General features: G+C 36.7%; 1 protein-coding gene across 1 annotated transcript; it reads right to left on the bottom strand.

Moving 5' to 3' along the window:
• On the bottom strand, positions 1 to 23,840 carry LOC306866765 (protein fantom-like). The gene is made up of 26 exons (XM_079412105.1): positions 23,759 to 23,840; positions 23,240 to 23,332; positions 23,004 to 23,148; positions 22,605 to 22,879; positions 21,123 to 21,228; positions 20,895 to 21,038; positions 20,667 to 20,772; positions 19,810 to 19,956; positions 19,251 to 19,324; positions 18,751 to 18,893; positions 18,568 to 18,674; positions 18,356 to 18,406; positions 17,646 to 17,825; positions 15,703 to 15,820; positions 15,165 to 15,617; positions 10,220 to 10,359; positions 9,769 to 10,135; positions 8,640 to 8,875; positions 7,478 to 7,567; positions 7,264 to 7,326; positions 7,022 to 7,172; positions 5,863 to 5,933; positions 4,045 to 4,231; positions 2,634 to 2,718; positions 2,359 to 2,495; positions 1 to 830 (listed from the first exon to the last, which is right to left on the bottom strand). Exons 2-26 carry the CDS (start codon positions 23,325 to 23,327, stop codon positions 706 to 708), a joined length of 3,789 nt encoding a protein of 1,262 aa, XP_079268231.1. The 5' UTR covers positions 23,328 to 23,332; positions 23,759 to 23,840; the 3' UTR covers positions 1 to 705.
• Positions 23,841 to 24,924: the final 1,084 nt, after the last annotated feature.

Raw genomic sequence — 24,924 nt, 5'->3', positions numbered from 1 at the left:
AACAGTAAAACTCTTTAATACATTACTCTGAAATTTTCATAAATATAAAACATTTACAAATATCAGTTTATAAGGCGGTCTACAAAGGTTTGCAGTGCGTTCAAAATAAAGCATCTATATCTCGACAAAAGATACTAAATCGGAATTATACTCTCTTATGCAGACCCATACAGAAATATCAAATGATCTGCAGTGCAGATAACAGTAACATTTCACACTCAATTGCACACACCAAAACAGAAGGAGTCTGCGCGAGCGCCACAGCTCGACACGCGTGAAAATCAGCATTAGCATTTTAAAGAGCTTGATTTAATCCCATTAAATCCAGTTAGATTTCATTTCGCACCTTCAATAAAATATCGCCGCCTGCCACAGCGCTGCCTAATGAGGCTTAACAGCCTTTTCATTAAGCAAAGTTATTAAAGGTCTAAACATCAGCGCTCAATCAAACGCAACACTGGAGGCCATAAAGAGAACCATTAGGATATGATTTCACACCGTAAGGGATCAAAGCCGTGTGATTGCGTTTACATAAAGGTCTGTTTTGTTCCCATATGTTGTCACCGTCTGTAGCATTTAAAACCAAACCGACCGCCCCGTGCATTACATTTCACTTTGCTTTGGTGAATCTAATTAAAAACAAAAATGATTTAGGGGACATTTAATATTGCTGACTGGAAAAAGTAAATAATTGGTTTTGGTAAATTAAGCAAGTTTAGTTAGTGGACGATCACGCTCTGGATCTTTCATGATGGATGTTAAAGCCTCCAGAGCTTCGACGGTCACAACTAGATGGCCAATAACTTCACTGCTGTCCTGAACGTCCACAACTACAGTGAGGAAAAAAAACACAAAGTTTTTATGGTCAGCAGATGGCAATTGCCATGAAAAGGGTACAAATTGTTTTCTCATTATGAAAAAGCATTAAAGGTGGGGTAAGCAATTTCTGGAAGCCAATGTTGATATTTGAAATCACCAAAACAAACACGCCCCTACCCCAAAAGGCTCTCACCCCTATTTTGATAGCTCCGCCTCACACATACGTAGCCTAAGCAACCCAGGCAATGATTAGTTCTGTGAAACAAAGCAAAACCAATGTTACACTGTATCTACACCGGATGCGAGCGGCGCAACAAAATACTACAGAACAGGGGTCTCAAACCTGGAGGGCCACAGCTTTGCACAGTTTAGCTCCAACCCTAATCAAACACACCTGATCCAGCTAATCAGGGTCTTCAGGATCACTAGTAACTTCCAAGCAGGTGTGAGTTGGAGCTGGTTGATACTAACCTATCGAGAAGAACCAAAGCAACCTCGGTGTCCAATCGTAGGCCTTCCACTCCTTGAGTTCTCTCCAGCACTGGAATGCTGATCTGATATTTACACGGGTCCTACTTCTTGCCTCATCGTCCTGCAGGTGTTTTCCTCTTTTGTTTTTCATTTGCCATCTCTATATATCTGTCACTCAGCTCGGCTGTTCACTGAGCGCTCTCTCCTCCACATCATGAGTAGACATGCCCCTTACTGCTGATTGGCTACAAGTTTGTTTTGGTCCTCGGCCCCGACTCAGTTTTCTAAAGCGTTTTTGAAAAGTTACATACCCCACCGTTAATATCATGTTCTACTACTACATATGTTAGATAAACTAATATATAACATGAAAAAAAAAAAAACATTAAATGTTTGTGCCACCTCAGTGGTCTTGACTTTCTTGACTATTTGCAAAAAATAATATCACACAGTAATAATAGGCTATTGATATTGATATCTGTTTAATCCACATTCAATTAAAAAATGTATTAGTTTGACCAATTACCAAAAATTCAAAATTTAGGTGTTTGCATGCCACCCTGTTATGGGAAAAAAGTAACATTTCATTAAATTGTGACACCCTGGAAGTGACATAATTTAGATCCTTTCTGTAGTGGTGCAGAGCATTACATTCTCTCAATTTGTACACACACTGTATTCATTAAGCTCGCCCATTCAACCCTGTTACTTTATAAATTAATATATTTTTATTATAAATATTGTTCTTCAATTTATGAAACTATGAAAAGTTTCATTTCAATTAAATTTCAATTTTTCAAACTTTCTTCCCAAACAAGCTAGACCCTGCGAGCAATATTTGCAACCCTGTTACTTGCGAATCTACAATGTTCTGTCATCTTTCTTATACAGATGGACAGTCAACTTTGATAACTTGTTGAAATCAGGTCCTATTTAATATCCTATTTGTGGAAATGACCAGGTAATCCAGTATTTAAGATAACAAATAAGCACCACTCTAATATTCACACTAATCTGAAAACTTTTGTTGTAACTATAATTTCGTGATAGCAATTAAACCACACTTACAGTTGAGGCTGACGTTCTTCATGTCTGTGCGTTTTTCCATGATATCAAGGATACGCAGATAGGCCACGCCCACATCCTCACACTCCTCATCCTGCTCCTCCTCTTCAGGAGGGTCGCTCACCACCGTGAACTTTATACTGCCATAGCCAATGAAAGAGTCAGCTGCTTATTTGAGTTAGATAACACAGTGTAGTATATAATGCTACAACTATATACTTTATATGACAAAAGAATAAGCCAAAGAGAAACTGATTATAGATCAGAAAGTGTCTCACTGCTCTAGTTGTTTGTTCCGGCCCTCCAGCACTGCCCTCAGAGTTTGTCGTCTGGGTTGGTTACTCTCTTTATCCACGTGGATCACTGTCAGAACATTGTATGTTGTTTAGGTCTCTTTCTTTAATTTGATGAATTACTGATAAAGAATGTTTATCTGCCATTATTTAGTAAAATAATACAGCTACACGAACCAATTATGTGGCCAAGCAAGCTATTAAAGGCTATAAAATTCTAAATGGTGGGCAGTCAATGTGGCTGATAAATGTACTCTGGATTACCCCAATGTATCTCAACCCTGTTCCTTCAGGCCCCCAACACTACTCGTTTTGGATGTCTCCCTTATCTGCCCCATCCATTTCAGGTCTTAGAGACTCTACTAGACTACTTACATTTTATCATGAGCTGATAAAATGTAAAAACTGTAACTTGAATGCAATGTAAGTCGCTTTGGATAAAAGCGTCTGCTAAATGCATAAATGTAAATGTAAATGTACTAATGATCTGATGAGTTGATTCAGATGTGTTTGATTTGGAAGAGATCAAAAATAGTGTAGTGTTGGGGTGCCTCCAGGAACAGGGTTGGAAAACATTGGATTACACAATGAATCTAAATGGAGTCATGAATTTAAATCAGGGGTCCCCAGTCCTGCAAATTTCAGCTCCAATCCCAATCAAGCACACATAGGCAAGTGTATTTGAGCAGAGGTGGAACTGAACTACAGGACATAGCTCTCTAGAAGCAGGATTGGAGATCCCTGTTTTAAATCAAGTCACCCATGTTTTCTAGTTGGTCAAAAAATCACTAAGTTTCTTGAGCTTGGCATTAAACCCAAAGAAAAACCTGCTCCTGGAGGGCCAATATCCAGCAGAGTTAGAAGCTTCTAGAAGACCTTGATTAGCTGGTTCAGGTGTGTTTGATTGGGATTGGAGCTAAACCTTGCAGGATAGTGGCCCTCCAGGAGAAGGACTGGACACCCCTGTTGTAGTCTTAGTGGATCCCAGTCCTGGTCCAGGAGAACCCCCAACACAGCAAATTTTAGATGCTTCCCTAATCAAACACATCTGATTCAACTCATCAGCTCATTAGAAAAGACTCCAAGACCTCAAATGTGTGTCAGATAAGCGAGACATCAAAAACATTCCATGTTGCGGGTTCTCCAGGACCATGAACCACTGTTATAGACCAAAGCAGAAAAGTGTAATTTTGAGTCTATGGTGGCTTTAGAAGGTTTGAGGTGTAGACCCTAAAACTGGTCAGAAGAAAGTTCAGAGACTTCCTAATCAATGCACCAATTTTCACAACTTTCTACCATAAGATTCAATATGCTGCCATAGATGGTAAAGCAGTAAAATCAGAACGATTACAATGGCTGGTATTGCATGGAGATTAGTATCAATGTTGTTGTTCACCATTGCTGAAGTTGTAGGAGACGCTGTGTCCAGGCAGAGGTTTCTTCAGGGACAGCGGGGTCTCAACTGATGGCAGGCCCAGGAAACAGTACTCCACAAACAATCGGACGATTCCACTGTCTTCCGTCACTCTTGAGCCTGGCTTCAGACTCAGAGAAACGATCTCCACACGAATGCACTCGGAGGGCTGGTGGAGCAAGGCATCACATTACCTTATCACAACCTCACACCAACTGATATGGTGAGACTCGCTGTGAATCTGCAGGGACTCCAATCACTCTCTACATCTGACAGGACATCCGTGAAGAATATTCCACCATTTGAAATGATGGACACTGGAAAAACTATATCTCTTTCCTGATGTAGACGTGTAACCTACAGGGCATAGTTCTCTGATAATGATAGGGGTTGGAGATGTTTTGTCTGTCCGTGTATCATTTGATTCAATCTGTCAAACACGCCGTCCACATTGTTGGAGTGTTTACGCCATTAAGTTTGTGCTGACAGCAGTCGTTAGATCTCTGATTCTTTCTACAATCCTCTTAGGACAGAGCACTAAGCTGACCGTTTATATCTCTGAATGTACATTACTTGTAGTTGTAGGCTAAATTAATCACAAAAAATGTTTAAAATGACCTTTTATCAATAAGGAACAAAAAAAAATATATATATCCTCCTGAGACCCTGTGATTAATTTTTGTCCTTTGTTGAGAATGTCCATTTTCTCTGAGACTATATACTCAGTTTGGTCAGAGATACCAAATATTTAGGTACTTGGTCATAAAAAATGTCCTCTCTGTGGTTTTTAAACATAGTTGAATACAGAAAATAAGATAAATAATAATAACGTGTGTAATAAAGTTTGGGATCAGAAAGATGTTTAATGTTTTTTAAAGATGTTTCTTATGCTCATCATGGCTGCATTTATTTGATCAAAAATACAGAAAAAAAAGTAATATTGTGAAACATTATTACAATTTAAAATAATCAGTTTACAAATTTATTCAAAATAGAAATATTTTGTAACATTATAAGTTTACTACCTTGATGAATAAAAGTAAGAATTTCCTTTACTGACCCCAAACATTTGAATGTGTATACTGCATGTATATTACAATATTTATATAAAATGAAAAATACATGCATATTATTTTTTCATTTGTATATAAAAAAATTTAAATGTTTCCATGCATGTATATAATTTTGATGTTTTTTTTAGAAATTATATCATGCTCACCATGACTACATTTATTTGATCAAACATTTGTTTAATTTATTTTATGACAGAAAAAAAGTGTCATAAAAATCATATTTTTAGTGCTGTCAAACGATTAATCGCATCCAAAATAAAAGCTTTTTGTTTACATAATATATGTGTGTATATTTGTTATGTATATATAAAGACACACACATACAGCATCTATTTTGAAAATATTTACTTGTATTTACATGTATATATTTATATTCATATACATTATATCATATATAAATATATTTAATATATAAGCGTAACATTTTTCTTAAATATATACATGCATGTGTGTGTATTTATATATACATAATAAATAAACAGTACACACACACATATATTATGTAAACAAAATCTTTTATTTTGGATGCGATTAATCGTTTGACAGCACTGTTTTTTTTTTTTTTTTTTAAATCAGTGGACATGTCAAAAAGAAAAGAATAGCTAAACTAAAGAAAACTTGCATATACAGCAAAACACACTTTACAAGCATTAGAAAATCTATTTAATATATCGGTCAAGCACGGTTCTTTGTTAAACATGCACAGATGTAAAGTCATACAACACACCTGTTTTTTCTGCTGTGAGCTCTGAGCAGGAACGATGCAGTCATCGCTATCATCATCCTCACCCTGAACATCTGCACAGACAGCAGAGCATCTTCTGTATTCTGATCAATACAGAAAGTAAAGCACTAGAAGATCATTAGATGCATCATTCCTAGTCTCATTTCATATGGAAGTTGTTAGTGAATGGTTTGGGTTGTGTATTTTCTTGTCGTCCATCTCTCGCTTTGGTCTCAAGCGGCCCGCAGCAGGTAAGAGAGAGATGTTAGACATCAACACTTTAAAGACAGCCTCTTGGCCAAGGTCAACACACATTAACATTTATGTTGTTGGTTGTCAACAGGAAACACATCAGATTATTGGCAGCAGCGAATGAAATATGAATGATTCTCATCTCATTCGAAAAACAATAGCACAGCTGCTTCCTCATATAAAACTGAATACTAACACTCAGCACTAAGTATTGGTTTGCCAAAACATTCATATGTGGCTCTACTGAATACAAGTTCTACTCAGAGCCAAAGCACAGGGGCCTTCCTGCCCACAATAACAAACAAAAACACAAACTTTTTTTAATACTAGAAGCACCTTACGTTTCTGGTCATATTGAATCTAATTAGAGTTTAACTTGAACCTTCATAAAAACAAAATCAATATTTAGTCACCTTCATATCTTTCCGAACATATATGACTTCCTTTCATCCGTGAAACACAAAATTAGATGTTTTGAATTATGTTCAAGCTGCTCTTTTCCAAACCATGAATTTGAATTGGGGACAAAATGCTGGAGAGCATAAAAAAATATATAAAATACCAATGCAAATGAGCTTTAATAATGAAAGAGAGCAGGATTTTTAGCAAATAACCAACATAGGTTTTTCTTTTTTTTCTGCATTCACATACATTTTTTTAATAGAAAAGAGCAGCATGTAATTGTAAAAAAAAAATACTTTTGAGTTTCACACAAAAAGGAACAGTGTGGGTTTGGAATGATATCAGGGCGAATAAAAAAGATTTTTTTTTTTTTTTTTAATTAAATAAAAAAAAGCATTATTTTAGCACAAAACTTGTTTTAATAATAGATTAAATAATTCATTAAAATGCTTATAATGTTTTATGTTTTATAGGACATTAATTTCCATAACTCCAAACACACACATACGTGTTGGTGGCTCTTGCAGCTCCACAGAAATCTCAGACTCATCAGACTGAGAGCTGGCGGTGATCACCTGACCCTCAGAGAAATGAGACTCTTCCTCATCCTCTTCCTCACTGACTGCAGTGGCCTCTCCTGCTTCCATCACTATGACGGTCTGAGGAACACAGCGTCACACTGTTTATTCCTGACATTTTTTATAAGACTATTGTATTCCTTATTTAAACAGTAAATTTCACATTGTGTACCTTTGGTGCAGTGGTCACAGATGATGACGGCTCTTCAATATCAGAGACTGTAGTCTGCTCCATCTTGTGATTATTGATACAAACACGTAAAACACCACATACAGAAGTGCACAAATGGTACAGGATAATGCTTAGGGTTAATTAATGCCTTGAATTGAGCTGCAATTGACTTCGCAAGCATCACTAATTAAACAAGAGCAGACTTTTCTTTTACCTGTTTTTCAAGCTCTGTGACATCCACAAAATAAACTCTTTTAGTAGTTGATTTTGGTAGAGTTCGCAGTCTGGGTTTGGGCATTGGAGTCTATAGTACAAAGAACAAGAAAATATTATTTAAGTCGCTGGGGTATATTTGTAGTCTCGCGTAGCCAGACCTTCAGACTGACGGCTGAAGGTCTGGAATCTACGGTAGCTTTCATTGGCAAAGGCCCGCCCATGAGGCCGTTTGACTGACATGTGAAACAACCAATCACAGTTCGTTTCGTTCAGCGTCACGTTTCGGGGCGTGGAAATGTCGCCACAATAACAGACCGTTGTGTGAAACTCTCGGATGTATTTTAAAGATTATATGCCGCAAACTTTAAATATTTCACAAACTTTTGAAAATCCAGCATTTAGCTGATCCTGATAAGCGTTTGACGTCACAGTTGTAAACACTACAGCTTTCTTCTTTCGTGAGAGGGGGTTTGACGCCACGGCATCTTTGTTTCCAGGCGGAACGTTACAGAACGTGACACACACGTCTCCCGGAAATCCTGTATAATTCAACCAATCCGACGACGACTTTGACATTCCTGAAGTGTTTCCAGATAAGTGTGCCATATGCATCAGACGTTTAGCCAACGTTCTGTGGGCGTTACGTCTGAGGCTGAGACTAGTATATCTGTAGCAATAGCCAAAAATACATTGTATGGGTCAAAATGGTCGATTTTTCTTTTATGCCAAAAATCATTAGAATATTAAGTAAAGATCATGTTCCATGAAGATATTTTGTAAATTTTCTACCATAAATATATTAAAACTTCATTTTTGATTAGTAATATGCATTGCTAAGAACTTCATTTGGACAACTTTAAAGGTGATTTTCTCAATATTTAGAATTTTTTGCACCCTCAGATTCTAGATTTTAAATGAGCTGTATCTCGAACAAATATTGTCCTATCCTAACAAGCCATACATCAATGGAAAGCTGATTTATTCATATGTATAATGATGTATAAAGCTAAATTTTGAAAAATTGACTCTTATGACTGGTTTTGTGGTCCAGGGTCACATATATATATATATTCTTCAGTGATGAAACAACAAAAAGCATTCAGGACTGATTTATGTACTGTATGGTCCTGGATGCTGAGGTGTTTTGGGGATGTCATTACCTCAGAAACAGTGGGCTGAGGTATTAGTGGAGGGTCTTTGGTCATTGGTTGTGTCTCTGTCTGTGTTTTCTTCTTGTCTTGAGACGTCGGTCTCTCTGGTGTGGTTCTGCCGGTGATCTCGATCTGTTGTGTGGTGATAGCTGAGGATGCTGGAGGGAGGTATGTGAACTTCCATTTCAGTGTCACACTGATTTGGCCACTTGGAAGTCCCTCAGGGTCTGTGAGCTCAAACATACCTTAAAAAAAATATCACAAGAAAAATACCAATTTTAAAAATGTTTATCTAAGTCAAAAAACAAACAAAAAAATAAAAATAATTATATAATAATAATAATAATAAATAAATCATAATAATATAATTTAAAAAAATAATATAAATAATAATAAAATAAAATAATAAAAATACAAAATACCAATATTAAAAGGTGTATCTAAGCCAAAAAAAACAACCAAATAAATAATAATAATAAATCAAACTAATAATAATAATAATAATAATCAGCATTGTTATTTTCCAACAAAAATATCTCAATAACACAATAATTTACCTAAATGTTCCCAAACAAATAAAAACACAATACATTTAAAATATAAAAACTACTCAACTATTTCAAAATATAAATATTAGTTCAAAATGTTCTTTTTTTTTCATGTTCTTTTTTTTTTTATATTAGCCTCAAAATATTAGTTCATGTCAATGAAAAAATGTGCAGCACTCACTCTTGAAAAACATATTTAGGCCTTCATCAGACATCAAGAACAGCAGTCCCAAACATTGCTTTATACATTCTTACAATAAGCAACAGCTGTTACTCTGCCAATTAGGGGAGTGGCTTCCAAACAATCTTCCTTTTTGCTGAAACGTCAAATGTATTTTAACCAATAAAGTTGGACTTTTTCAAGAGTGAGTGCTGCACCTTTTCTAATTGACATGGCATTTTGATTTTTGGTTGCACTTCCTCTTTCGATGGTAGAGCACCTCTTTTCAAAAAAAGAAAAAAAATAGTATATCCTCAAAATATTAGGTCAAAATTAATGGTATTCTTCAATCAATCAATCATTAAACAAACAAGCACAATTTTCTTTCCAATGTTCCTTGAACACTCTAGAAGACAGTGTTTGTTCTCACCACTGATGGTTTTATCGTGAGCCAGCGAGATGAGCGGTACTCTAGCCTTCCCCAAATACAGCTGGTTCTCAACATCCAAATCATCAAACAAATACAACACCAGAGCCTCTGACTTCAAGAATGCATTGAGGTCAGAGTTCATGGCCACCGGCAAGACCATGTGATCTTCAAACTGCGGCTCATTGGTGGAGGATATGATTGGAGTATCGTGGTCAGGGAGGTCGTAGAGTTTGTAGATGATGTAGGGGCTGGGTTGGGTGTGAGGACCTCTGGATCTGAGGTCACAGCAGGAGTGTATGGTGACGATCAGTTCATTTAGGTCACTGTCCATCAATGATGAAGAACTGGGGACCGGAACTGATGAAGTCTGAATAGTAAAGAAAAAAGATCAAGTAGTTTTAGGATGTTTCAAAGCAAGAAATGTTGCTCTAGATGGGGTTGTAAACAGTACCTGGCTGTCCCTCATGCTTCTGTTGAGGTAACCAAGTGCTTTGACTCTCTCCTTATAAAGGCGAATGGCTTGTTCCATAGGAACCCTGAGTTTGAGCCAGTACTCTAGAGTACCAAACACCTGGATCTCACTTGTTACACCTGCAAACAGATGGAAAACACTTTTATGAAATGTATGGTTCATTTTGTCCTTTTGGCAGTTTAAATAAATTTCCACTTTCATTAGCTCTTAAAAAAATAAAGGTTTCAAAAGTTTGTTTTCGCAGCAAAGCCCTATAGCAGAACTGGACAATGTACGGCCCCCGGGCCACATCCGGCTCTCTGGCTTTCCTTGACCGGCCCGCATGAGGTCATTTGTGAATTAAATGGCAATCGCAAATAGATGTAATTAGTTGTACGCAAGGCAACTGCTTTGTTTCCTGATAATGAAACAACTTAAAATCAGTTCGAAACTGATTTTATTTCTGTAAACTCATAAAAACAATAAAAAATTGCTTTTATAAAATACTGAAAGCAGGACGAAACTTTCAGCAATGGCAGAAAGCGCGTACGGCTGCTTCACAGACGTGAAATACGTTATATCTTTAGTAAGTTTAAGATGTCTACTTTTAAACGAAGCAATTCAAAAACAAATATTTCCTGATTATTGTAATCTGTATGACGGTTGCATTTCTCTCTAAAGGTGCGTCCAGTAGGCTACTCTGGAGATGAGAGACAATTAATAAACAATTAAAATATATCCTTTTTTCCAACACATTCATAATCATTAGGCGACTTTTGCCCGTGCTTGGTGGCAAACTTTATAGGCTACGTGTGCTTGATCGCGGAATATATTGAAGCTCATTGGATTATTAGCTTTAATATAAACATGCGATTAGTTAATAATGACTTAAATGAACGACTAGTTAAGTTGTTGGGGGCAGCCCTATTAAATAGCCTACCAGACGTCTCTGTTAAAGTTTTTAAAGCATTTTAGCTACGCGTTTCCATTGTCGGATAAATTCTGCTTTCAGAAACTGTCACGTCCATAACAGAGAGATGGCCATCCGTAACATTGATTTTACCTCTGAAACACAAAAATGAATTTATTTAAATAAAAAATAGTCTTTGTTGGCTATATTTAATGTTGTGAATAGCCAACCCTTCCATCCGGCAGATACTGTTGCTTCTGGGCTGCATTGTAAATCACAGAAAGTCTACAAATAGGCCGTTGTCTCCCAAAAACACGGGTCTTTTTTTTTTGTCACGTCTGTAACGCATGTGTATCCTATTTTCCTCATTGTTTATAGAAGTCTGGACTCTATTTTCAGTGGTTTAGAAAAATATAAAGAGATGGTCCAATATAGCTTTTGGTACTAATAAATAGTTTCAGATTTTGACAGCGAATGTCACGTCCAAAATTGTGATAGTAGTTTTTGAAACACTGCAAAAAATTGCACATTTTCAAAACTGTTTTTGTGAATGTTCACTAGCTACTGGTATAATTTCTCACGTGGCCCCTTGGGGAAATTAATTGCCCACCCCTGCCCTAGAGGAACCATTTTGGGTTCCAGAAGTACTATTTTTCTTAGTGTTAAGGATATTTTAATAATCAGAAGAACCTTTTTCCGCTATAATGAACCTTTTGTGCATTGAAAAGTTTCTATGGATGTTAAGGAAACATAAATGCCAATAAAGAAAGAGCCTTTATTTTTAAAGGGATCATGAACTGCCTTCATTTTTTTTATTTTGTACTATTTCTGAGGTTCACTTATAACGTCATTTTAAAAGTTTTTAAGTTCCCTGTTTTATTGTTGTGATTATTTTTTATGATTGTTTTACTTCCTTTTATGTAAAGCACTTTGAATTACCATTGTGTATGAAATCAGAACGCTCTATTTGAATAGGTCTGGTGGATTGTAGAAGTAAAGACCCACTGCTACGATTGGCTAATAGTTGTGTATGTTTGACAGCGTACATTCCTCACAGATGGATGCTGCTGTGGTTTAGGTTAAACACGCATAAATACATAGTGCATAATAATCGATATATAATAACAGACAAAGCAATAGTGATCTCGTAATAAAAACAGTTACTCACACTTGTCTGTTGCGACATTACTTTCGAATCCAACATAGTCAGCACAGCATTGTCTTAGTTTAAATCTTTCTGAAAATTGTGCGTCTAATTGTGCCTTGTTTGCTAAACAGGTAGTGATGTAGAATCGGTGGGCAGGGCTTAGCAGGCAGTGATGTAGAATTGATGGGCGGGGCTAAACAGGAAGTGATGTAGAATCAGTGGGCAGGGTTAAACCGGCAATCATGTAGAATATGTAGGCTTAGCAGGCAGTGATGTAGATCAGTGGGTGGGGCTAAACAGGCAGTGATGTAGAATCAGTGGGCAGGGCTAAACCGGCAATCATGTAGAATCTGTAGGCGGGGCTTAGCAGGCAGTGATGTAGAATCTGTAGGCGGGGCTAAACAGGCAGTGATGTTGAAGCAGGCGTTGATCTTCTGTGGAGGCGGTGCTTATCCACACTATTACATCATAGAGTAGAACATTCCACAAGCTGACGTTTTGACAGGCTGGCTTCAATATAAGCTATTTTTAGACTAACGAGAAAGGTTTGAGTTCTGAAACTTACAGGATGTTTTTTATAGTAAAATGACCTCTTATAACGTAGACTAACCATGTTCCGTACACTTTTCGCTATTCGCCGCATGAGAGCAACCATTCCGATGTTGTCGAGAGACAGACAAGCATGTTTGTGTGATCCTTCTCTGGGGGAATACCCATTATACAGTCCACACTTTGATTGATGTCTTTAGGACCAACAGTTTTTGAGAAAAGTGGGGAAAAGTACCTCCTCCGCCAGTGTACGGAAAATGGTAAGGCTTAACGGTGTTCCGTACAGGCCTATAATGATGTTCCGTACAGCACACATAACTTGATTTCATCGGCGAAAATGGACATTTAACTGCTCAACTGTGAGCTGTTTATTTATTTTAAATGATGAAAACATCATTAAAATTCATAAAAAAGATGAGTACCTTTTTATTTGTTTAAAATGTAAGTTAATTGCTGCTTTAATAAAGGACCATGCGAGTTAGGCATGATTGTGTCGTGATATTAATTATGGCATGCGAGTTAAGCATCAACCATGTGAAACGTTAGTGAATAACATTTCCATATCTCTGAAGACAAGAAGGGCAAACAATTTGCGCTGATTTTAAAATAAAAAAAGATTAACCAATGTGAAGATGCGTGTGTTTACTACTATTTACATTTGACACTAAACTGATTAAAAATACTATTACTAAAACTTGTGAGCACTATTTAGGCCTACGTGTGTGTGTGTGTGTGTGTGTGTGTGTGTGTGTGTGTGTGTGTGTGTGTAACGTGTGTTTTTATGTGGACAGACAACGTAACGTCACTTTTTTAATGAAAAAGTTGGCTTTGAAATAACACAATCAATTGAGTTATATTTCATGTTTAATTTGTTAAAAACTTAAAATGTTCAAATATTAAAATCATGTAATGTTAACTTAATTGACCCTTTATGAATATAAACATCATCACTGCACGCAGAATGAAGGGCAAACAGGTGAGACCTGTCTCAGGTGAGAGTGGCGCTAAGTGGTCATCGTCCGCGATCGACGTTTAAAAATTAAAATTTCAAAACATTTATTAAATAAAAGGGAACATATTTAGCCATTTGTGATAACACGATATTCATTTCGTACAGACTGTAGTACTGTGAGAAGCATAAATGAAATAGAAACGTACATTTTCGCTGCTCTAGTTGTCTCCCTCCTAAGCTGCAGTCTTGAAGTGTAACTTGCCCACCGTCCATTTTCAAGCGCAGTGGGCGCACCTAGCAAACTTACTCAAATCTCACTGAAACAAACAGCGGGTGGGTCTCTGTCATGATTGGAGGTGAAAGAGGGGAAAATGACGATTACACAGATATATAGTTTATGTACGACCTGGAAGTATTTATTCAGCTAAAACGGCATCTGTACGGAACATCGTTGTGTACGGAACATGGTTAGTCTACGTTATATCAAAAGATCAAGGGAATTTTGACTTTTCAGTTCATGACCCCTTTAAGAGTGTTGTAAACTTCTCTTCTCTGCTAAACTTCTCCTTTTTGTGTTCTTCAAATAAAAGAAAGTAATATAAATTTATATCTACAAAAACAGTGAGCTTTCATTTAAGTTCAAACTTGGTGTCTTTTTTTGTCAAGAAAAAGTTGACGAGCGCTTTTTTAGTAAAATAAAAAAGCTGGCGGCGCTTTGGTTATAAATAGCAGCCGATGGCGTCTTTTGTTACTATAACAGCAGCTGCAGCAGTAGCCTAGCGCTGTGTGCTGCAGAAATGTCGAGAAAGAGTAAAAAGTTGACTCTTGCATTGGCTTTAGAAGCTAATGGGGAGGGTAAAGTCGGTTCACAAAGTTTGTGGGTGCGTGACATTATATGGGGAAGGAAACAGTATGGTGCTTACAACAATTTAGTCCAGGAGCTCCGGGTTGGATGATGCACTTTTTGCGGCATATTTTAGACTAGATAGAGTTTTGTGCTAATATCATACAGCTCCTTATGCTCCGAAACTAGTACGATCTATTTACCGACTGCCATCTCAATTTGTCTTGTTGTTTCATTGGTCAGCTGTCAAAAAGGCACTTGACAATTTGACGTTTTTTTTCTGACTTGAAAAGACGCTCTGAGCTGCAGAAAAAGACACCGATGGTGGCGTTATAAAAAGAGCTCAGGACTTTTTGAAAACACGGTTTACTACATAGGATTATAATGTTAAATAGACGCTGGCAGCTTCAAAATTTATGCCAAGTGTGAACATAGCCTAATTTCAATGATTTCTTTAATATTAACTAAAAAAAAAACATACGGGCCAACATCTACAGGAAAATATCCTTTACACCAATGTCAGAAGACGGTCTAAAGACTCACCAACTAACCGAATGGTGCCAAACACCTTCCCATCTCGTTCCAGCAATTGATTTAACCTTAGCTGACCAGCAGCCACCGTGCGGAAACTCAAGCCCTCAGCGAGCTGAACCTCCACCGTAACTGAGCTGGTGTGGAGATAGTTCAAGAAGAGGTCGTCCACCCTCACGAGATACTGAGACGTGAGGCTGTACGCTGGATGGACACCTCGAACCACAGCCGTGGACTGCAGCTCGAAGTCATAGAAGGCGTACGTGCAGAAGGTGGATGGATCTTTGTCCTTTAGACCTTCTACAGCTTCAGAAGAGAACTGCGCTTTCCCCAAGTGAATTTCCAGAAGGTTCTCGCCTCGAGCCAAGCGGAGGGTCTCATCAAACTCATCTGTAACATCATCGCTGGTCACATCAGGTCTGAACACATGGGTCTTGGTTCCATATGCAATGTCCTTCAGCTGGGCTGGAAAGACACAGGAACAATTAGTTTTACTAAGCATGTCTGCAGCATCGGAGATCTGAAGATCATGTGTTGGATTCAGCTAAACCTTCAAGTTTCTTTATCTTGGAAGCTCTCATGTCCAGAAGCTGAGCCAGCTTCTCTGACTTCAATTCATGTTCAAGTTTCAGATCGTCCATCGCACGAGAGACAGCTTCAACCTCAGCCTACAAAAACACAAAGACATGAGCCATATGTGACCAACATCAATATGTGGAGAACAGCAAACCCTTGAAGTTACTGTAACATGAAATGAAGTTCATAACTCATTTTTACTTCTAATACATTGTAGTCGAGACCTACTAATTCGAGCTGGAGTCCAGGCTGAATAAAGTAAATTGAGTCAGAGTCAAGACAGACTAGAGGAGGGTGAAGTTGGAATGAAAATAGAGACCTGAACAGGGTGAAGCATGAGTCCATGACAAGACCAAAACCCTGAAAATATGGTCTTAGACTTAAGACAGACTCTACAATACTGTTCCATTATGCAAAAAAATGTACAGCATAATTAGATTTGATCAATTGGGAAGCAATTTAATTGTGAAAAGTGTGTTTTATACCAAAATACAGTCTAAGGTGGAAGTCTGGAATTGGATGTGAATTTGTAGTTTCCTTAAACACCACCAGCCCCTACTTTCAGAAAGGTTTGAGTTTAAACTTGAGACACAGTGCCAATGGTAGCGCTTCTTTCAAATCTTCTGCTATTTTCTATTATTTTTGAAAGCATCATTAAATTAAAGTTGATCAACATTAAATCACTGCAGTAACTATTAAGATTTTAGAAATATTGACCAGGAATGTATTGTTACATCTAATGACGTATTAAATTTAGTTTTTATTATTTATACAAAGAGTATTATTGGCATTTGTATTGTTATTCTCGTTCTCTCTCACTCCTTCTCTTTTCTAGTGTTTGTGCCTAATAGGTTAATGGTGATCATCTGCGCTCATCCACCTGTGTGCGCTGTCCACGGCCTTATTGGTGCGTGTTCGCTGGCTTCTAGTACAAAAATGGCAGAGAGAGCGTGGAGAAGGACAGAGACATCGCAGCGTTTGAGGTTGTTTCCGCTCTCCAAGCCCATGAGCGCTTATCGTGCTTGTTGCACTATTTGTTGAGTTACCACAATGTTTCCTGAATTGATGATTTCCTTAATTATTGGTTAAGAGTTCTTTTTGGGTAACGTAGGGTGGAGGATACCCATTCGTTTTCTCCTGTTTCACGAGTTCACACTTACATATATTTAGCACGAGTTACGTAATACGTAGTTGGCGTGCTGTCCTGGGGAAGGGCTCTGAGCTCGGGAATGGCCCGAACCCAGAGTATCCCCCCGTATGGTGAGAACTAAGTGATATTGGTGGAGAAGGGGTGGTGGAGGGATGCTGATAGACTGTCAAATGAGTGGAGGTATGTCAGCTGTATTTATATCCGTGAGTTGATTGACTTGATTACGTACCACTTGTGTTTAATTAGGCTAAGTATCTGACGTGCTCCTCCCGAACTTTGTTAATAAAACATAATTTAACGGTTAGTTAGGGAGTGAGGGAAGTTATATGTTTTTTTTCCTGGCTCTTTCAAAATTTATAATGGCAGTGAGTGGGTGTTATTTTTCAATAGTCCAAAAGACGTCCAATAAATCATATCCATCCATAGTAAAAAAGTGCCTCACACGGCTCTGTGGGGTGAATAAAGGCCTCCTTTAGAGAATTATGGATTCATGCGCTTTATTGGACTTATTTTGGACTATTGAAAAATAACACCCATTTACTGCCATTATAAAGCTTGTAAGAGCCAGGATGTTTTTAAATAAACTCTGATTGGATTTGTCTGAAAGAAGAAAGTCATATACACCTAGGATGGCTTGAGGGTGAGAAATGTTTGGGTGACCTATCCCTATAATGAATTAAAGTGGGTAAATTGTGATTTTATGTTGACTTCTGGATAATGGATAGTGATGATTATCTAAGGTCTATCAGTGTGAGGACTGATCAAACCTGATAGTCTTTATTGATCTTGTGTTGGATGATGAGCATGTTCCTGGTCTTCTCCAGCTCTTGGATGGTCTCAGCATAAGTGGCCTGAAGTTCCCTTAAAGATCGCTCCACATCCACTTTTACATCTTCCTCCACCTTCTCCAGAAATCCAAGCTCTCCACTCTTCTGACTCCGACGAACCTCATTAAAAAATAAAATAAAAAAAAAAGACAGGAGGAACAATGATAATTTCTATACACAAATTATTATAAATTACTAATTATTTTAAAGGGGTCATCGGATGACATTTTTGCACAAGTTGATATGATTCTTTAGGGTCTTAATTAAAAGTCTATAACATACCTTGTTTAAAATTTCTCAATAGTAGTGTAAAAAACAGTAGTGCAGTAAAAACCTGTCAAAATCAGCTCTGTTTTTAGCAAGCTATTATAGTCCATGTTGCTTTAAATGCTAATGAGCTCTGCTGACTCCGCCCCTCTCTTCCATAGGGTGACGAGCACTGTTCACTTCAGGCACGAAACTGGCTAACTAGCACATTATTAGGAAAGGTGATTTGCAAAGATTCATAAAAAAACCCATATACTCACTTCTTCTGTAGGTGAGGCTGGATAACAAATGATTTGCGCAAACATGGACGCATTTAGGCATGCGTCCATGTTTGCGATGACCCCTTTAAGTAATTTGTACATAGTTCGGTAGTTTGGATTTACCTTTATAAGCATCAGGGCTTCACTGAGTTCAGCTGCATCTATTTCACTTTCCTTAAGAGAAAAGCATCAGATCCAGGCATCAATGTGAAAAAATATAATCTGAATTGTTTTCAAATGTTTTGTTTATTTTTTTAAAAGCTATTCTATATTAATTTTGAACCACTCCTTCAAATGACTATTTCTTCTCTACTGCTACAAATATTGAACTTTACCTTGGTAAAGAACTTCATGCGCTCTTTAATTTCATCCAGTTGTTGTTTCTGCTCGTTGTAACGCAGCTGAAGTTCCTTGTTTTCTTGCATCAGTTTTTCATATGAATCTTCCATGAAAATAAAATAGCAGTGAGTCTAACACACCAGCGGTTTTAAAGCACCTACGGTCATGTGTGTGGTTACCTCTCTCTGCCTTGATCTTATCCAGGATCTGGTTTTTATCAGCGAGGTCGGATTTTAATGCCGTCTCCAGTTGGGCCACCTGTAGTTTGAGCTGCTGTTCTCTCATCTTCCATTTCTGCTCCTGACTCACATCAAACGCACTACTGCATCAGAAAAACAGAAATTCAGTGATGTGCTCAGAGCAAAACGCTCCCCCACAATGCTAAGGATTTGTAGAAATCCTTAATACTAAGTATGAGCAATAACAATAGTAGTTAGCAAACACCACTAGTAAGTAGGGTTACACTTTATTTTAAGGTGTCTTTGTTACAGTGTAATTATACATTACTAATTATATGTAATTATAATAGTAAGTACATGTAACTTGTAACAAGGACACCTTAAAATAAAGTGTTACCATAAGTAATATACTATACTTGCTTAGTTTTCTGAACTGTGTAATATCTATCCTTCTTATTATTACTATTTAATATAGTTCATTCAAGCTTTTATCTTCTCACCTTTTCACTAATTTATCACAGTTTTCCTTAAGCAAGTCTCTCTCCTTCTCCAAATCTTGGATTCTTTCTTGTAACTGAAAACAGACAAAAAAAATATTTGAGTAAACTGTGAAAAGACACTATTTTAACTGAACTGAGCTGGATGATGACATCACTGAATTCAATAATGAAATGCCTTTAACTGAAAATCTTTTTTTTAATCTTTTCATTTTACATTATTGACACACTGTTTTCCTTTTTTGATATTGTGCAGTTGCTTTGACACAATTTACATTGTTAAAAGCGCTATATAAATAAAGGTGACTTGACTTTAATATTTTGAATTAGATTTTATTTGAATATTTTCTTATGTGATTTTTATTTTGATATTTCTATAGCTTTAACTAGTCATTTTAGTACTTCAACTTATATTTACATTTTATTACAGCTTTATTTCAATTGCCGAAATTTGCAGTTTTAGTTTTAGTTAACAGTAACAACACTGGCTGTGATACTTTTGCACTTTCAAAAGCATGTGTCATACTGTATATAAAGTATGTGTGCAGGAAGGCAACTGTACCTCTTGTGTGTGTCTCTGGTCCAGAGCTCTGGTCTGAATCTGTGCCTCCAGCTGTAAACTCTTCAGTCGCTCCTCCTTCAGCTGTCGGCTCACTTCATCCACCTTCACCAGCGCTGCATCGTGACTGGCCTTCAGAGTCTTCATACTCTACAAAAACTGCAGTTGCTATTGACATGACCACCAAATGAACAACAAATGAGACACTGATGTTGATGCCAATGAAGTGCGATAAAAAGTAGAGCAGTAAAAATTACGAAGCACCTTGGTCCTAAAACAGATTTACAATATTGATAAAGCAAAACATATTATAGTCCACTTAATGGTTTGATTAATGGTTCAATTGTAATTTGATTACATATTTATTTACTACAGATTTATTAATGATCAAATGTTTTGTATTTTATATATATTTTAAAATTCCTGTGATCAAAGCTGAATCTTCAGCATCATTAGTCCAGTCTTCAGTGTCACTGATTTCTGAAGGATCATTTTTAAATTTGCTGATTTACTGTTCATGAAACATTTCTGATTAATCATTTTCTGCTGCTTAATACTTTTTGAGGAAACCAAGACACATTTTTTCATGTTTCATTGATAAATAGAAAGTTCAAGAGAACAGCATTTATTTGAAATTTATTGGAGATGATTTGTAACATTATAAATGTCTTTACTATCACTTTTGAACAATTAAATGCATCCTTGCTGAATAAAAGTAATAATTTCTATCAAAACATTTCTTACTGACCTTAAACTTTTGAAAATTAGTGTGCATACACATATTCTTACACATGCAACATGTATAGAGGTGCAAGTCCAGGAAAGAGCAGAGAACACACTCCACAGTTACGATCTCGTACCTCCTGTTGCTGTAGAAATCTGCCCTCCAGCACTGTGAGTGTGTTTGCTTTCTCAGACAGCAGCTTCTGTAGTTTGATCATCTCCACATTATCCTTTATAGTTAACCTGCAAAACACACATATCTCATCAGGTTTGTAGTTCAAACTCTGCTGTAGTCATATCAATATTATATTACAGCAATTTAATATGAGTTTAATAATGTAATGTTTAAAACGAGCGAGCAGCACCTTTGTCCGCTGGCCTGATGCTCTCTCATCTGAAGGAGTGATTCCTCAAACTCTCTCTCTTTCCTCTTCAGCTGATCTCTCAGCATCTCTGCTGATCTCTCCATCTCCTCCATCTGAGCTTGCTGGCTTTCAATCACATTCTCTCTGTCATCAGATAAAACAGGCAAAACATGAGAATATATGTAATGTCATCCATTCTGTGAGTGTTGTGTTTCTGTCAGCACTCACAGGTTGCTGATTTCAGCACGGGCCTCATCCAGCAGACTGTGTCCATAGCGGGACAACAAACCCTGGGGTGGTTTTGCACTCATGTCCCCTTCAACATGCCTGATACCTTCGAGTAAAAAAAGAAACCCCACCATAAATTGTACCATATTTAAAATATAAGTCTTCCTCATTTTCTCCAGTACTTCTGTTTTTACACATCCTAGAAAACACTAAATAGATCATTTGAGAATATATTTAGACGTTATGGAAACACTCTCAGCCCCAAAAAAGCGATTACTAAATTTGACTAGAATGGATTGATAACATAATATAATTTCGATTACAGAATCTAATAGAATATAATCAAAAATAATTTAATCGAATCGAATAGAATAGGAATTGCAGGGGACCACCGAGTAGAATTACAATAGAACACAGCATAGTTGGCAGAATAGAAAACAGAGCATAACAGATAGATTACAGATGAGAATAGAATAGAATAGAATAGAATAGAATAGAATAGAATAGAATAGAGAACAAATACAACAAAACAGAATACAAATAGAACAGAACAGACAGTGAACAGAATATCACAACATTTTATCACAACAATTACAGAAAAGAATAGAACACAATAGAGGGGAAAGAACATAATATAATATAAATTGAAGATAATAGAGTAGAATTACAATAGAACACAGAATAGTTTGCAGAATAGAAAATAAAATAGAAGAAACAGATGGATTACAGACTAGAATAGAGTACAAATAAAATAGAACACAGAATTTAGATTATAGAATAGAATAGAATAGAATAGAATAGAGAACAAAAACAACAAAACAGAATACAAATAGAACAGAGTAGAAATTAACAGTGAACAGAATATAACAAAATAATGCTATTTAAATAACAGAATAGAACACAATAGAATGGACAGAACATAATTTAATATAAATGGAAGACAAGAGTAGAATTACAACAGAACACAGCATAGTTCTGCAGAATAGGAAATAAAACCGAACAAAACAGATAGATTACTGACAAGAATAGAGTACAGATAAAACAGAACATATCATTTAGATTCTAGAATAGAAAAATACAACAAAACAGAATACAAATAGAACAGAGTAGAATTTAACAGTGAAAATAATATAACAGAGCATAACAATATAAATGACAGAATAGAGTAGAATAGAATAGAATCATAAACAGATAGAACATACTACAGAATTTAAATTACAATATAGTGAGGAATAGAATAGAATTGCAAAACACAATAAAATGTAATAAATCATGGTATAGAACGGAATAGAATGTAACAACATACAATAATAGAGCAAAATACGGAGTAGGACACATTTCGAATATAATATACAGTAGATTGCAGAACAGAATAGAATAGAATAGAATAGAATAGAATAGAATAGAATAGAATAGAATAGAATAGAATAGAATGGAATAGAATAGAATAGAATAGAATAGAATAGAATAGAATAGGTGTACCTGCTTTGGGAGTGTGAGGTCGTGATGCTGTCGTGGGCATGTCGTCTCTGAGTCTGCGGAGGCCGGAGTTGATGTGGCTGTATGGAGTGTACCGGTGGTTCTGCACCTGCAGCTGCTGTTTGGCTGCTAACAGCCGCCGTTTGAGCCCTTCGTTCTGTTTCTCCAGCTCCTGAACCTTCTCCTGCAGCTCCTCCACCATCTCCTCCATCTCAACATCTCGACCGCCCTCGCTCTGCTTACGGTCCTTCACCAGACGAATCAACTTGGTGGCCATCCTGAAACACCCAAAGACATTTCTAAACTTACTGCATTGTTCTTGTTACTGATCCATTTTTTTTTTTTGAAGAATACAAATAAACTAGACAATCTGCATGTTTAGAATCTAATGACTGATCAAACCTGCGGATCTTGTCTTCTTGTTTGCATGTATGTTGTTTAAGTGTGAGGTTTTCTTCGTGCAGCCGTATAAATTTGTCCTCCAGCTCCTCTCTGCTGAACTTGGACACATTCTGCCTCTCTCTGACATTCTGGGACAGCAGGGCCTCTAAAAACAGTTTCAAACAGGAATTACTCATTTAGCGGCCATTAACTAAAGCAGTTATTGTCAATTATAATACTTTTGTTTTAATACTGACCAGGCAATGTGGCTGCTCCATCTGGGTTGACAGTGATGTCTTTCACAGGAATATCTCCAGCTGTCTCATCAGCACGAGCAAACATCATTCAGACTGAAATCAAATATATAGATAATAAAATAATTCCATTATTTCATTAAAACTTGATTTTACACACAAAATAATACAATGGTATAACCATGTTTACTATGGACATGCATTATGGTATTAGTATCATAAGTAAATATTACCACATATGAATATGGTAAACATTTAGTACCGTGTTATTATATATCAAAGTAGCGAGGCATTACCATCTGATACTCGACTGCATCGATACTGACACTTGAATTACAATCTGATAACTACGTTTTCTAACATATTAAGTCATTTGTATCGTAAATGTAGTATTTCGGAAATACAAATTTAAGTTTCCAATAAAACACAGAAAAACAATGTTACAGTAGACGAACTTATAAGCACACCGCGTACTTTAAACCTTCACAAGACAAAAATATTTTAATCCAAACATGATCTCACCGATTCAAAAGCATCACACACAGACCACAGCGACAGTTGCTAACAAACAACTCATCCACTTCCGCTACAGCGGGCTCCATTTCTGGCGACTGGCTTATGGGTAATGTAGTTTTTACGGCGTGGCGTCTTCGAGTGCCTAGAATGAACTGCGCTCAGAAACATCGGTGGAATTTCCATTGAAATGTTGGTACAAAGTAACCATTCGTTCTCTACACGAAAATATATCACATATTTAATAATAATTTTAAAAAAAGTCTGAATGCCAGAACAAATCTTGCAGGGAATAGCCATATAACTGTTACAGGGGCGGACTGGCCATCTGGAGCACCGGGAGTTTTCCAGGTGGGCCGTTGTACAATGTGGGCCGGCTCTTTGCGTAATATAAAGCATGGATTAGTAGTAAATGTACATATATCCTTCTATCGGCCCAGACGAATGGCCCGCGCGGCCCACTTCATTCAAAATAAAAGCGCTCGTCAACATCAACATGTTTGAAACAGCCAATCAGAGTGAAGAAGGCGGAGTTTACTGTTCACAGCCGCTGCGCTGCGCGAGACTTGAATGCGAGCTTAAGATGCAAGCAGCTAAACATGACGAGAGACAATTCAGCAATATTTGCCAACCTTTTAGTTAAACCACAGACATTTCAGGAATGCAAACTACTACTAGTCTTTTCACATTTCTCAGATTTTAATGCCGTTATTCGAATCGTCACAATTTAAGCTAAATAATGCAGTTTTCAGCAGACATGAGAGATAAGAGTTATTTAGTGTAAATCTGCTTTCTTCCGTGATTTCACGTGTTAAAAGTATAAAAAAAATCGTTCTCAGTCTTACTCTAGAACAATGTAAATCTGAAGACTTTTGCATAGGAAAGTGATGTATATTATAGGCCTAATAAAAGTATAATTTGCTTATTAATTCACATGCATTAGCCTATTTTATATACACACTTGTGGTTAAAAGTTTGAAATAATTAAGGCTTTTTATTTATTTATTTATTTATTTATTTATTTGAAAGAAGATTGAATTTATTTGATCAAAAATTCAGTAAAACAATAGCATAATATAACACTTAAAATAGTGTTTTTCTATTTAGGATGTTTTAAAATGTAATTTATTTCTGTGTTCAAAGCTGTATTTTCAGCATCATTACTCCAGTCTTCA

This window comes from Barbus barbus (assembly GCF_936440315.1).
Source record: "Barbus barbus genome assembly, chromosome: 48".
Taxonomy (NCBI): domain Eukaryota; kingdom Metazoa; phylum Chordata; class Actinopteri; order Cypriniformes; family Cyprinidae; genus Barbus; species Barbus barbus.
The sequence above is the reverse complement of the archived record's forward strand: the minus strand, read 5'-3'. Positions and strand labels throughout refer to the sequence as shown.

Coding starts and splice junctions, on each gene's coding strand:
- LOC306866765 (XM_079412105.1), bottom strand. CDS start 23,327: ATGATGTTTGCTCGTGCTGATGAGACAGCTGGAGATATTCCTGTGAAA. Junction 17,826..18,355: donor AAGCCCTGATGCTTATAAAG/GTAAATCCAAAC, acceptor TTTTTTAATGAG/GTTCGTCGGAGTCAGAAGAG. Junction 4,232..5,862: donor GCTCACAGCAGAAAAAACAG/GTGTGTTGTATG, acceptor TTGCTCCACCAG/CCCTCCGAGTGCATTCGTGT.